This window comes from Podarcis gaigeae (assembly GCF_964106915.1).
Source record: "Podarcis gaigeae genome assembly, chromosome: 16".
Lineage (NCBI taxonomy): Eukaryota > Metazoa > Chordata > Lepidosauria > Squamata > Lacertidae > Podarcis > Podarcis gaigeae.
In genome coordinates, this window is record NC_139693.1 from 16,596,395 (window position 1) to 16,609,782 (window position 13,388).

Below are 13,388 nucleotides of genomic sequence, written 5' to 3' on the forward strand. Positions count from 1 at the left end.
TTCCCCTTACAAATACTGGTAACACTTAAAGCTCATCTACCTCTCATCTTCCCTTGGTCAGGGTATTTTATAGCCAGCTGTGTAGTACTTGTTAGGTTCTCATCCACAAATGAAAAAGTGGCTTTCTACTCATGGCTGTGGGACTTGCTTATAAATCAAAAGATTGTTAAATTCCTTTGCATTATGTAAATTATTTGCTAGTTACACTAATTTCTCTAACTCACCTGCACACTTCAGTGGAACATTATTATTTTATTGCGCTTATTTGTTATTTCCCAACTTACTTCTAAAGAGCTCTAGTTGGCATACACATAGTTCTTCCCATTTTATCCTCACAACAACCCTTTGGGGTAGGCTACTGGCCCAAGAGCACCCAGTGCACTTCGTCATCAGGTGTGGATTTGAACCCTGGACTCCCAGGATCTAGTCAGGCCATCTAACCACTGCACCACACTGTCTGGAGAGATAGTCACGGGTAGGGTCCTTCAGAGTCCCCTTCTCCGTGTTAGAAGATCCCGTTCAGTCTTAGTCACACCCCTCACTCTCATTTTACAAGCTGGAGCCCTCTGCCCGCCCTATTTCTCTTTTGGCCCCTCTTCCCACGAGGCCTTGCAACTCTCCTTCCGCCGTCGCGCTCGTATAGCGCCGCAAAGACCTCCTCAAGATGGCGCCCCACGCACCCCCTTTCCCCCGCTTCCCAGAAGCGGGCCTTCAGCCAACCCATGTGCGCCGGCGCCGAGCTCTCCCGGCGTGCACTGCGCTCCTTCCGTCGTCAGGCGGGCGGCGAGATTAGCTCCGTCGGCCGAGGAAGACGCTCGAGTGGCCAAGATGGCGGACGTACTGGACCTTCATGAGGCGGGCGGCGAGGACTTCGCCATGGACGAGGATGGCGACGGTAGGGAGAGGCGGGGGGTGGGGTGGCTGATGAACTCTGACTTTGCTCCTCCCCAGTATTATTAGTATTAACGGTTTATTTAATTCACTAGTCACAGCAGCCCTGTAAGGTAGGCCGGTGTGACCATTCCCTATATTAAGTAGAGGGTGGTGACGGTGGCGCTATCGTTCAGATGAGAAAGATGGAACGATTTATATACCGCTTAATCAAAATAAACAGCACCTTAAGATGTTGAAGGCTTGAGGTACCCATTTTTAGGACCCTCCTTGTTCCTGTATTTCCAAAAACTTTTTTTTAATACTGTGTTTTTGTTGCTGTAACCCGCTCTGGGACCTTGGGGTGAAGGGCGAGTGAATTAATAATAAAATACATGGTTGAGGCCCTAGAGACAGAGAGAAGAAAGAAAGCCCCACACTGTAGTCTACTATTATTACCCCTACTTTGCAAAAGGGTCTGTCGTGGACTGTTCCCCCGCCCCTCAAGGCTGCACTGTATTGTTAGGCGACCTTCTTCACAGCCCTGCATCCTTGTTTTGTAAAGGGGGAAAGCTGAGGATAAGGAATAAAAGTCTTACCTAAGGCCAGTTAGTGAGCTTCGTTTGCAGCAGTAGTCAGTGTGGTGCCTTCAAGATGTTGTTGGACTGCAACTGCAACATCTGGAGGCCACACATGAACCTTTTAGGAAAGCTTTCCTTGCAGGGTGGCTTACAAGTAATAGACTAATTACAATATAGAAAACACATGATTAAAAACTTAAGAACATGCTAGCTACAATACAGTAGGTAACAGGTCCATGCTAAATATTAAAACAGTTATGCGATACTTTCCCAATACATTCCTCTACTTCCTTCCGTGGGTTGATTCTGGTGGTGTTTTCTTCCCCAACCCCATTTCATTAGTTGTTTCCCATCTCAGTGGTTTAAGGCAGCCTTTGCTGACCTGGTGCCCTTCAACTACAACTCCCAGCCAGGTGGGCGAAGGCTGCAGTAAGCTGCATCTCACTCCCAGGCAACATGTGTACATAATGCCTTGGATAGGGCTTGAGAGTGCATGCAGGTAGAGACATGCCACCCATTTAGATAGCCACTTTGACCCAGCCTGTTTGATCTCTCTGCAGAAAGCATCCACAAACTGAAGGAAAAAGCGAAGAAGAGGAAAGGCAGAGGGTTTGGGTCAGGTAAGGTGGCTGCCTCGTGTATGTTGCTTAGATGTGTGTGTTTATCTCAGAGGTTACGTTATTCGATTGTCTTCCCTTCCTTTGTCTGAAAAATATCAGTGGCAGTACAGTGGAACCTCATGTTATGTACCGTCCTCCTTTCGAATGCTTCAGGTTACGAGCTCCACTAACCCAGAAGTAGATGCTCCCGGTTGCGAACTTTGCCCCGGGATGCGAGCTGGAGTCGCGCGCCGGTGGCACGGCAGCAGTGGGAGTTGCCATTAGCGAAAGCACGCCTCATGTTAAGAACGGTTTCAGGTTACAAACGGACCTCTGGAATGAATTAAATTCGTAACCGGAGGTACCACTGTATTGCCAGTTGCTTTGATCTGCCGTGGGTTGCCACAGGAGGATCAGTGGGCTGCCAGTTATAGCTGGTCTTGCTGGGTAGCCAGATTTTGTTCTTACCACTTAGAGGAAAGGGCATGGTGTTGTTTCCAACCTCACACTCCATAGCCTTGTATAATTGCCCTCGAAGCAGAAAGGGTGTGCTCAACCCTCATGCTTAGTTTCCAACTTGCCAGAGTGCAGGAATCACATTCATTGTTCCTGGACAGCTGCAACAACCAGAAAAAGTGGACAGCCTTATGAGCAGACTCTCAAGCTGTGCCTGTGAGGGGAGGTGGCTGCTTTCTGGGGGAGTTACTCTGTGGAGTGTTTGACCTCTGGGGGAAGCATTGGAAAGCACAGGGTTGTCATTTTGGAGGCACTCCGAGCCCCTTCCCTGAAGGAGCTTTATTAGGGAACATTGCAGGTGCTTCAGAGGGGATGTCTGTGCAGAGTTATACTTTCTAGTTATTGGGACTGAGGATGTGAGATCTGGGTTGTGGTATCCCTGAGGGTGAAGCCTGGGGAAAGCAGTCCCTGCTGCTGATGTGTAATTACATGCCATTAACCTAAAATAAGGGTGTGGGCGTGTTGGGAGGGTTCCACAGCACTGTTAGTGCTTTCTAAATCATACTCTGGTTGCTTTGCTTTTTGTTTCTTTGTGTGTTGGTGCATACAATCAGAGGAGGGTTCCAGAGCCCGTGTCCGTGAGGATTACGACAGCGTGGAGCAAGATGGGGATGAGCCGGGTCCCCAGAGATGTGAGTACGTGTCCAGAGAGCATGTTCTCTCTCCCATGTCCTGCCCACCCTAATTGGCCAATGGTAACCTCTCTTTCCTTTGCATGGGGCAGCCCACGTTGAGATGTGTTCCTCCAAGCACAGCTCATGGCTCTTTTTTTGTCCTGCTCTTCGTTGTTACAGCGGTGGAAGGCTGGATTCTCTTTGTCACGGGTGTCCACGAGGAGGCCACTGAGGAGGACATTCATGACAAGTTTGCAGAGTTTGGGGAAATCAAGAACCTCCACCTGAATCTTGACCGGCGGACAGGTTACCTGAAGGTACAGGGGTGGCTGCTTTTGTGTTCTTTCTGGAGATAGTCAAGGAACACACCTTAGTAGTGCATTGCTATAACTACCAAAAGCCTCAGATCTGCTCCCTGTGGCAGCAGGCACAGATAGGTTCTAGAAGCTGGGGCAGCGGGGGCTATCTGCAGGTTTGTCAAAAGAGCCATGGGACATGCACAAAAGGCATTGAAAGGAAAGCATAAGAAGAGGACGTTGCTTTTGTCAATATGTTGTTGCATTTTGTCAGCCTTATTTCTTGCCAGTGTGCTTGTCAGTGTTGAATCCTGCTACAAATAAGGTGTCCTGGGATCAATCAGTTAGTCTGACCAGGGGAAGTTTGTTCAGACTGCAGCAGTGGAAGAGAAGGAAAGCAAGGACTCTCCATCAGTTCAACTGAGAGACCAGCAACTTTTGGCACCTAGTGCTCTTGAACTGTTTCCCATTCCATCCAGTTGTGAAAATAACTGTACGACTAAGAATGTGTGCCTGAGTTTGCCTTTTTCCTTCTCCTTCCTGCTCTCTTTTCCTTCTGTGTTATGTTCTTTAGATTTGGCTGAAGAACAGTCTAGAAACCCTTCCAATAAATGTTTGAGTGAATTATGTTTCTTCCCCTGAACGTCCTCGTATTTTACAGGGCTACACCCTGGTAGAATATGAAACGTACAAAGAAGCCCAGGCAGCCATGGAGGGACTGAATGGACAAGACCTTATGGGGCAGCCGATCAGCGTGGATTGGTGTTTTGTCAGGGGACCTCCAAAAGGGAAGCGAAGGTGAGAATTTCCCACTAAGAAGTGGGAGGAAATTGTACAATTTTTTCTCACAGTAAGCTAAAAGGTGGTGCTTACAGCAAACTAATAATTCTACAGCTCTTTTTCTGTCTTCTGTATATGTTAAAGCAGGAAAGCTAAGATGAATTTAATCAAAAGATCTGGCTGTTTTTGCAAAACAATTTGAGCATTATGGAAGACACACTTTACATACCCTTTTCTAATTGTCCATAGTTTTGTATGTGTTCTGTTTTTTGTCTTCACGATCGCTGAGACTCCCTGCCATTGTTCCCAATTTCAGAAAGGGAACAGAGTCTAGGCTGCACAGTGGACTGATTATGCACCACAAGCATGAACTGAACCCAGGGCTAAGGCACTGACACTGATGGGGGGTGTTCTGTGTAATTGCATAAACAAGATTAAATTGCAAACATTTTTGGCTTTGGGGCTTGCTAGATTCTGGTCTTTTGCCAGCAGCAAGCTCTCTTCTTCAGCTACCACTTCCACACTGTGTTTAGAGTTGTCCTCCATTTGTGGCATGATAAATGGAGCGCAGTTCTCCAGCAGATACTTCATGAGCCTCATCCAGTCTTGTTAACTTTCTCAGCTTTTGCTTATGGAGAGAAACTCAGCATAATTTAATGGACCTCTTTGTCTCTTCTCTTTCCTCTCAGGGGTGGCCGTAGAAGGAGCAGGAGTCCTGACAGAAGGAGGCGCTAGAGGTGGGGAGGGAGGTTCTCCTTTTTGCAATGCTTGTGATGTTAAGTCCTGGCGAACCAGAAGGAAATGCCCCTCTGCACTAAGAGACCATATGCTTACGTCTTTTTCTCTCCCCCCCCCCCCCCGGTTATTTTCGTATTTACACAGTTTGACTATTTTTTAATTACTCTCAATCTGATGTCTCAGTTTACATGAGATTTCCTGTTATTGGTGTCCTTGGACATACGTCCTCCTGTGTCTTGGTACAAGTCATTGTGCTTTTTTAGTCTTTGAGAAGGGACTGTCTGAAAGCAACGTTCAGAATAAAAAGATTATGGACTTTTTTATATAAAACAATCCTTGCGTTTAACCTTTTTTCCTTTGCTTGGGGGATGTGTTCCAAGGTCGTGGGGCGGCTTCAGAGTGACTATAGAAGAAGAAGAAGAGTTTGGATTTGATATCCCGCCTTTCACTCCCTTAAAGGAGTCTCAAAGCGGCTAACATTCTCCTTTCCCTTCCTCCCCCACAACAAACACTCTGTGAGGTGAGTGGGGCTGAGAGACTTCAGAGAAGTGCGACTGACCCAAGGTCACCCAGCAGCTGCATGTGGAGGAGCGGGGAAGCGAACCCAGTTCACCAGATTACGAGTCCACCGCTCTTAACCACTACACCACACTAGTCTAGCACCTCCCCTTTGCTGGGCTGTTAGCCTCTTTTGTGGTTGGATTGTCAAGAGCATCCACAAAAATTCCCAAACTAGCCTTTTTTATCAGTCTGAAATGTTACTAGCCTGCTCACACTTGTCTACGTAAGTCCTTTGTGGCGCATCAAAGGCCCCGGGGGGGGGGGGGAAGCACTGGGGCTCCACATGTTTATGTCACACAAGTTTGTGTAGATCTAGCAGGTTTTCATTTCTTTCCCGCTACTTTTCTGGTGCATTTTTTTTAAAGCTTTTGATTACAGAGCCAGAGAGAATGGGCTGGAACCAAGGGGGTAAGACTTTAAGACCCCCATAGCATTCTACCTGCCCACCACACTTCATCCTGGCTGCCAGAAGTAGGACAATATTTGTTCAAAACAAGGCTGCGCACAATGTCCACAGCTGCCCTCATCTCATTTGTGCATTCATTTCTATTTTATTACATTTTTATCTAACCTTTCCTCTAAGGAGCACAAGGTGGCATGTTTATTTCTTCTGTTCCCCTTGTAGCCTCTCAACAACCTAGTAAGGTAGTTTAGGCTGAGTGGCTGGGCCCAAGGCCACCTAGTGAACTTCATAATCGAGTGAGGATTTGAACCCTGGTCTCCCAGGGCATAGTCTGATGCCCTAAGCACAACACCACAGTGGTCCTCTTGTCATCACATTCAAGGCAGAAAATCTGTCAGGGAAAAGATTCATCAGCCTAATTTGTGGAGCATTTTCTTTTTCTTCTGGCAGTCTCTTGAGCCTGCTGGTCCACTGGGAGAAAACTCTGAAAGCAGCCATAAAGTAATGCCTTTTCATTGTTGTCAACCAAAAACTGAAGAAGTGAGTGATTTTCCACAGCCCTCAGATTTACCTTCAGGCTGGATACCAAGTGGGGAGAAGAAGCTAGCGAAGAGAAGGACTAGGTATGAAGGGAAAACCCTTGATTCTAGAGTCGAAGAGTCATTACTCCCAAGGCATAGATTTTCCAAGGGAGAATAGTCCTGGCTTCTCTTGCCTCTTACAGCCTTTGGTGCCGTGTAAGATCCCTGTCCGCCAGTCATGGCTTTTAACATTTTTAGAACAACTGCACAATTCTTAGCTGGGGAGCGTTTTCATCACACGCATGCCTGCATCCTTTTCTCTCCCGTCACTCTTTGCCCCTGCCTTTTCTTTTGTGTTGAACTTGAAAGCTCATTCTCTTGTGATTTCAGTCCCTAACAAAGGTATTGGTCTCTTGTTACTGCTAGACTTAACAGTCAGCAGATGGTATTCAGGGGTGTATCCCCTCTGATACTGGAGGTGGTACACAGCCTTATCCCCCAAGAGCTGTGATTCCTGCATTGCAGGGGATTGAACTAGATGACTCTAGAATCCCTTTCTTATGGTTTAATGGATAAGCTGTTGGTGAACAGCTGCTTCAATGAGGTGTCACAGGTAGCCTTTGGCCACTGGGTGGGGCTGTGGCTTTATTAGACCAAAACCATGTTCATTAGCAGGAAGGGATCTAGACATGTCTCCTGTTCCATGCTTGATTGAAGTGACAGCACCTCCTAAAAGACAGCTAGAATGAAGAAAGATCAGCCTGGTTCTAAATTGCTGGGAAGCAGATTTCAGGACACATGCAGCAGGTACTTCCAGATGGTGAGAGGTGTTCAACATGACCAATGAAGGAGAGCTTTCCACTTCCCAAGGCAGCTTGTGCCATTGTCAGTTGACCTGTTCCTGCAGCTGCCTGTGTCAGCAGGGCAAGAGCCAGCAGAGGACTTGGGTGAGTTGCAGGTGGCTGGAGCCAGGATCCTGAAGGAGGAAGGGATGCAATCCTTAGAGCAGATGGGGCTGCAGGGAGAGAGGTCAGGAAAGGCTAGGATGCTGCAGAGGATTCAAGAACCCATGGAGGTTCTGAGGCAGCACAGCAATGAGGAGAAGGAGGAGAGTAAAGTTGAGAGACAATAGTCTTAGCAAAGGGCAAAGCCTCCAGGCATTTTATTCCCAGGAGAAACGAGGCAGGAGTGGACTTTGGTAATATCGCAAAATTGCTGACAAAATTTGGTGCCTCCCCCTACATATTTCTTATTTTCATTCCCTCTGTCCTCTCACTTTCCATTCTGCGGCCCCTCAGCTCACCATCCTAATCTGACGTTTCTGGAGGTTAGCTATGCAGCTCAGTGTTAAGCTATGGGACTCCCACTGGTGTCAGGGATGGCCACCAACCTAGATGGCTCTGAAAGAGGTTTGGACAAATTCATGGAAGACAGGGCTATTGATGGCTACTTTAGCAGGGTAGGAGAGCTGGGGGGGATCACATCTGGCAACCAATGCGGCCCTTTGGTTTCAGATAGTACATGGGCAAAAGTCCAAGACACAAATTTTCATAGCCCTCTAGCGGCTGTGGTGGCTCATTTACCAGAAGTAAGACATTTTGTGTTCACTCTGAAAGTGCATACTCACTTCTGACCAAACTAAGCCGCCTAGAGCACAACATAAATCAGGAGGCAAGTCAAATGCACATAAGATGTGATTGTACCATATTACTATTCCTGGGCAACTGCCTTTTTCCATAGCTGCAGCACTAGAAGAGAAATAAAGGACAGGAGAGAGGATCCCTCATTGAGAAAATATTCTGTATTTGTTGGTCAGAGATTTGGAGTGTTGACTATTTCCATGGAAGCTCCACCTGAGCTCGAATCAGGCTGCAACCAGCCACCAAGACAATTTGCCACCTGTAGCAAAGGACAAGATGTCGCCTACCTTCCTTGTGCAGAAGTTGACTGAGCTGACAGTTGTCTTTTATGCCGGTGCTTGTGACAAGACAGCAGGCTGGTTGGGACTGGCAGCTCCGTCCCCCAACACCTCCGCCACTGAATAACTGGCACATGAGGCAGCTGCATCACTTTGCCAAACAGTAGTGCCGGCCTTCCACCCAACTCCCTGCAGTGAAAGCAAATCCCAGCAAATGAGGTAATGGACCATGTTTTATCTACGTGTTCAAATGAAGCTCTCCGCCATCTTCCTCTTCAACCCCAGCTTTTTGACCCTCGCCAGCGCCGATTCCGACTTGTGCTTCTTGGGCTCCCTCAGCTGCCTAGTAGCTCCCCCGCTGATGGTGGAAGCTCGGAAGGAGCCGGTGAGCACGGAAGCTCCCTCCATCTCCTTTTCCCTCCGAGGGCAGCAGCAGGCCTGCCCGCTCTCCGTCCGGAAGTGCATAGCGAAGAAGCCGTAGATCAGGGGGTCAAGGCACGCGTTGAAGAGGCCAAAGAGGAAGAGAATGTGGCTGAGGGAAGGGGGCACCTGCTCCCTGGTCAGCATCTCCGGGGAGAACCAGTACCACAGGCCAAGCAGGTAGTAAGGAGTCCAGCAGACGACGAAAGTCAGGACGATGACGGCAGACATCTTGAGGGTGCGCATGCGCACCCGAGGAATGTTGTTGTAGGAGCGGCGGAGGTGGAACTCCCTGGACTTTGGTGAAGCTGGAGGAGGAGTAAGACGTTGGTGAGAGGCAAAAAGTAAAGGGTCTGGGGGAGTTGAGGATGGTTTTAAATATGGAAAGGCGGCATACAAATAAACAGGGAGGAGAGGGCTTATCAATGGCTACTAGCCTTGATGGCTCTGCTCTACCTCCACCAATTGCAGGATGCGAGGGTTCTGTGGTGCTCAGGTCCTGCTTTCCAGTTCCCCTAGGTTTCTGGTTTGCCACTGTGGGAACAGGATGCTGGACTAGATGGGCAATTGGCCTGACCCAGCACGCTCTTCTTGTGTTCTTATTAGCAATTATTATTTATTATTAATTGAATTTGTGTGCTGTGTTTTGTCTCAGAACAAAATCAAAATAAACAAGCTACAAAATATATAATGAAAATTGAAACAACCCAATAACACCTCCACAAAAAACCTCCACATATTAAAAGGACATAGGATGTCAAATCAAATCAACCAAAGGCCTAGTTAAAAAGGAACACTTTTGTCTGGTGCAGGCATGGCCAAACTTGGTTTTTGGGACTACAACTCCCATCATCCCTAGCTAACAGGACTAGTGGTCAGGAATGATGGGAATTATAGTCCCAAAACTGCTGGAGGGCCAAGTTTGGCCATGCCTGGTGCCTAAAGGTGTATAATGAATATGCCAGGCAAACTTCCGGGGGAGAGCATTCCACAGACGGGGAGCCACTGCAGAAAAGGCCATCCTCCAGACCTCTCTGGGCCACAGAACCTTAGACTTCAGCTCCCATCAACCCTGACCAAGGACAATGCTGAATGGGGCTGATGGGACAGCACCATCTTATTCATTAGACTTGCTAGTCTTTTTTTAAAAAAGCCAAAAGTAACGCTCCTTCGCCCACCCCTTCTGGGGAAGTACCAGGAGGATAGTTGGCGCACTGCAGGCTAACCTCACCGCAAGCTTTCTTCATCTTTCTCGAGATCTCCACGAAGATGCGGGAGTAGCAAAGGACCATGATTAGCAGCGGCAGGAGGAAGAGGCAGGAGAAAGTGAACATATTGTAAAGGGTCTCCTGCCAGTGAGTCTGGAAGCTCCCTACAGTGGCGCATTGGATGAAGTAGGTGGGCTGAGACCGGCTGACAGTGTGGAAGACAAACACCTGGAGACAGGACCGTGGGGGGGGGGGGTGGGGAGAGAAAGAGAGAGATCCATCAGAGTGCTCAATCATCTAAAAAAATCCAGCAGGCATCTCAATGTAGTGGCTGCATTCACACAGCAGTTAATTCCATTTCCCCAACTGTTAATTCCCAGATTATATTTGGATTTCACACAACCATAAAAGCCATATCTGGAAAATTAACGGGATATGTAGCACATGCTTAGCATCCATTTCCATTGGATTTGGTGGCAGGGGAAAAAATGCATTTACAGCCCCCCTTTACCCAGAAAATTGTGAGAGCAAGATGACAGAATCTGGGGCAGGATACAAGCATGTGGATCTTTTATGCTGTTTTTGTGGGGGAAGAGAAGCAGGCATTGCGGAAAGCATAGGAGACTAGCGACGTCCAGTGTCACATGTCTGAAGGCACCCTGAATTTGGCTTTATGATAATTCTTTATTGTCCCATTATCTATGGGTTGTTTTTAGGCACATATATATAATTCAATGTCAATTCCCTCTTGGAGAAAAGCTATGTACTTTTTATTTTAAAATCCGGAGAAAATAGCATTGGACAACAACCAGCATTGCACCAGTGAGCATAAGATGAAACCTGCTGGATCAGGCCAAGGGCCCACCTATTCTGCCATCTTGTTGTCACAGTGGCCAGTGAGATCCCTGACCGCCAAGGTCTTCCTAACCTACCTCACAGGGTTGTTGTGGAGATTAAAGGAGAAGCGGGAAGAACTGAATTTGCCACCTTGAGCTCCTTGGAGAAAAGGATGGGATATAAATGCAAATAATGCATATATATATATATATATATATATATATATATATGCCAATAAAATAAATAGCACCTACCTGAGGTAACGCAAGAACCAAACTCAAGACCCAGGCTACAGACAACATGACCTTATTCTTCCTCTTGGCCTCACTGACGCTGAGCGGGTGCAAGATGGCTGCCCTGCGGTCCAGACTGATCACCACAGTAACGAAGGCCGAGGCGTACATGGCCACAAGTTTGAGGAACATGAGAAACCGGCAAGCCAGGTCGCCAGCATACCACTGGACAGTGACGTTCCATGCTGCATCCAAAGGCATCACCACAAAGGTCACCAGGAGATCAGCAGCCGCCAAGTTCATGAGGAGAATCCGGAGGTGAGGCCTACGCTGGTACTTCTGGGTGACAGTCCAGAGCACAGCAATGTTGAAGCAGGCGGAAGAGAAGAAGAGGACCACCGTTATGGCAACGCGGACTTTTGCTGCAGTAGAGAAAGTGGGCAGTTGGAAGACCTCCTCTCCCAGAACACTGCCGTTGGAGGTCCCCCCATTGGACAAGAGCTCCTCTAGGCCGTTGGGTTTCCATTGACTTTGGTTGGACGCGATGGGTAGCCCAGAACCCACCATCTTGCTGAGCTTCATCTGGGTGGTGGTGGTGTTCATTGGGCCAGTGTCAAGCTTTCCCGAGATGCAGACGGTGTAATGCCCCAAACAAATACACGGATCCTAGTTGGATGTGGGGTTCCCAGTTGGGCTGGGCCCCTACCAGTTCCCAGGGAAGCCCTTCTCTTCCAAGACTGGGGCAGATCTGGCAAGTATAGGGCATGGTTCCCTTGTTCAGACAGAGCTTGAGCTACCCAACTCTGCTCTAAATCGAATGGTGGCAAGGTGTCCTTTCTGTTGGGTCAGCTGACCAGCTGCACCTTGCTGCCAGGTGAGACCTCTCTGGGAGGTCCAGAATCCCTTGTCTTTGATCTTTGTATTTCCAGTCCCAAATACTCTATTAAATAGAAGAGATTTGTCTACTTAATGTAGTTCTAATGTTGTGGCCATGTCAGGAACACGCAGTTCAGTCAGTGGCCAAGATGGTGCCTTCTCAAGGATTTCTCTGTGGTTTATCTGGCCTCTGGGGGAACAGTTCACAGCCCACACATTTCTTTTCTCTTCAGGGCAGTTTTAGTGCCTCTTAAAGCACTGAAGAAGGAGAGCAAAGCCCAAGAACCTGCAGTGGGGACAGAATACAGATCGGCTCAGTATAATTGCCATTTCCACCACTACCACCCTGCTCCCTCCTTCCGGGGGTATTTTAACATGTTGCCTGAAAATCAGTATCTGGTGAATTTAACTTTTATGTTTGCCAGGATTTTGACTTAAAACTTTAGGTCTTAAGGGACACATTTTTATAATAATCATAATCATCTCTTGGGACAGTATCCAACAAATTGGGGATTTTATTTTATTTTTATTTTTTTTTGTTTAGAGAAAAGGCAAGTAGGAGGTGGCACGCTGGAACTGTATAAATTTATTTGTTTCATAAATTTCTTTAACAGCCTTCGCTGGAGGATCACAGGGAGGTGTGCAATAGCAAAACACAAAAATACATAACATAGTAACAAACAAAACCCTCCACTGCAGGGAATCAAAAATGATTCTCCTGGTGCCTAAAGTTATATAACAGGCGCCAGGCGAGCCTCCCAGGGAAGAAGATTCCACAAGCAGGGAGCCACTGCAGAAAAGGCCGTCTTTGTGCTACCACCGTCTGGACCTCATGTGGATGAGTCAAACGAAGAAGGGCCTCAGATGATGAATGCAGGGTCTGTGTTGGTTCATATGCGGAGAGGTGGTCCTTGAGGTATTGCGCTCCTGAGCCATCTAAGGCTTCGTTAGGTTCAAAAGAGCACTTTGAATTGGGCCCGGAAACTAATTAGCAGCTAATGCAATGGGGCCCGGATCGGTGCAATATGCTCAAACGGCAGACATTAGGCTGCTCCTCTCCAGGGAGGGGTACAGCTGGGCCACCAGCCGAAGCTGATGGAAGGTGCTCCATACCACAGAGACCACCTGACCTCAAGCGACAACAAAGGATCTAGAAGTACCCTCAAGCTGTGAACCTGCTTGTAACCCCATCAAAAGCAGGCAACCTCTCATCCATCTGGTCTAGGGAACTGCCCAGTAACAGTGCCTCAGGCTTAACTGGACTGAGCTTCATCTTGTTGGCTCTCATCCAGTCCAGCACTTCCACTGCCTCACCTGCAGATGTAAAGGAAAAGCAGAGCTGTGTGCCATCACCATATTGCTGACAACATGCTTCAGAATTCCAAAAGACCCCACGCAGCAGTTTCAGGTAGATGTT

General features: G+C 47.9%; 2 protein-coding genes across 5 annotated transcripts in view; one reads left to right on the plus strand and one right to left on the minus strand.

Moving 5' to 3' along the window:
- The first annotated feature begins 737 nt into the window (after positions 1-737).
- On the plus strand, positions 738-5,327 carry RBM8A (RNA binding motif protein 8A). The gene is made up of 6 exons (XM_083716572.1): positions 738-895; positions 2,012-2,071; positions 3,121-3,198; positions 3,361-3,497; positions 4,138-4,274; positions 4,946-5,327. Exons 1-6 carry the CDS (start codon positions 829-831, stop codon positions 4,989-4,991), a joined length of 525 nt encoding a protein of 174 aa, XP_083572698.1. The 5' UTR covers positions 738-828; the 3' UTR covers positions 4,992-5,327.
- A 2,935-nt stretch (positions 5,328-8,262) lies between these two features.
- LOC310833734 (gonadotropin-releasing hormone II receptor-like) overlaps positions 8,263-13,388 on the minus strand; it is a 61,912-nt gene continuing 56,786 nt past the window's right edge. For all 4 annotated transcript variants that reach the window (XM_083716507.1, XM_083716508.1, XM_083716509.1 and 1 more), the window contains 3 exons: positions 11,117-12,257; positions 10,049-10,253; positions 8,263-9,125 (listed from right to left, as the gene is read on the minus strand). In XM_083716507.1, the coding sequence (XP_083572633.1) occupies positions 8,644-9,125; positions 10,049-10,253; positions 11,117-11,698 (1,269 nt within the window). In that variant the 5' untranslated portion in view covers positions 11,699-12,257 and the 3' untranslated portion in view covers positions 8,263-8,643. The remainder of the gene's footprint in view (positions 9,126-10,048; positions 10,254-11,116; positions 12,258-13,388) is intronic.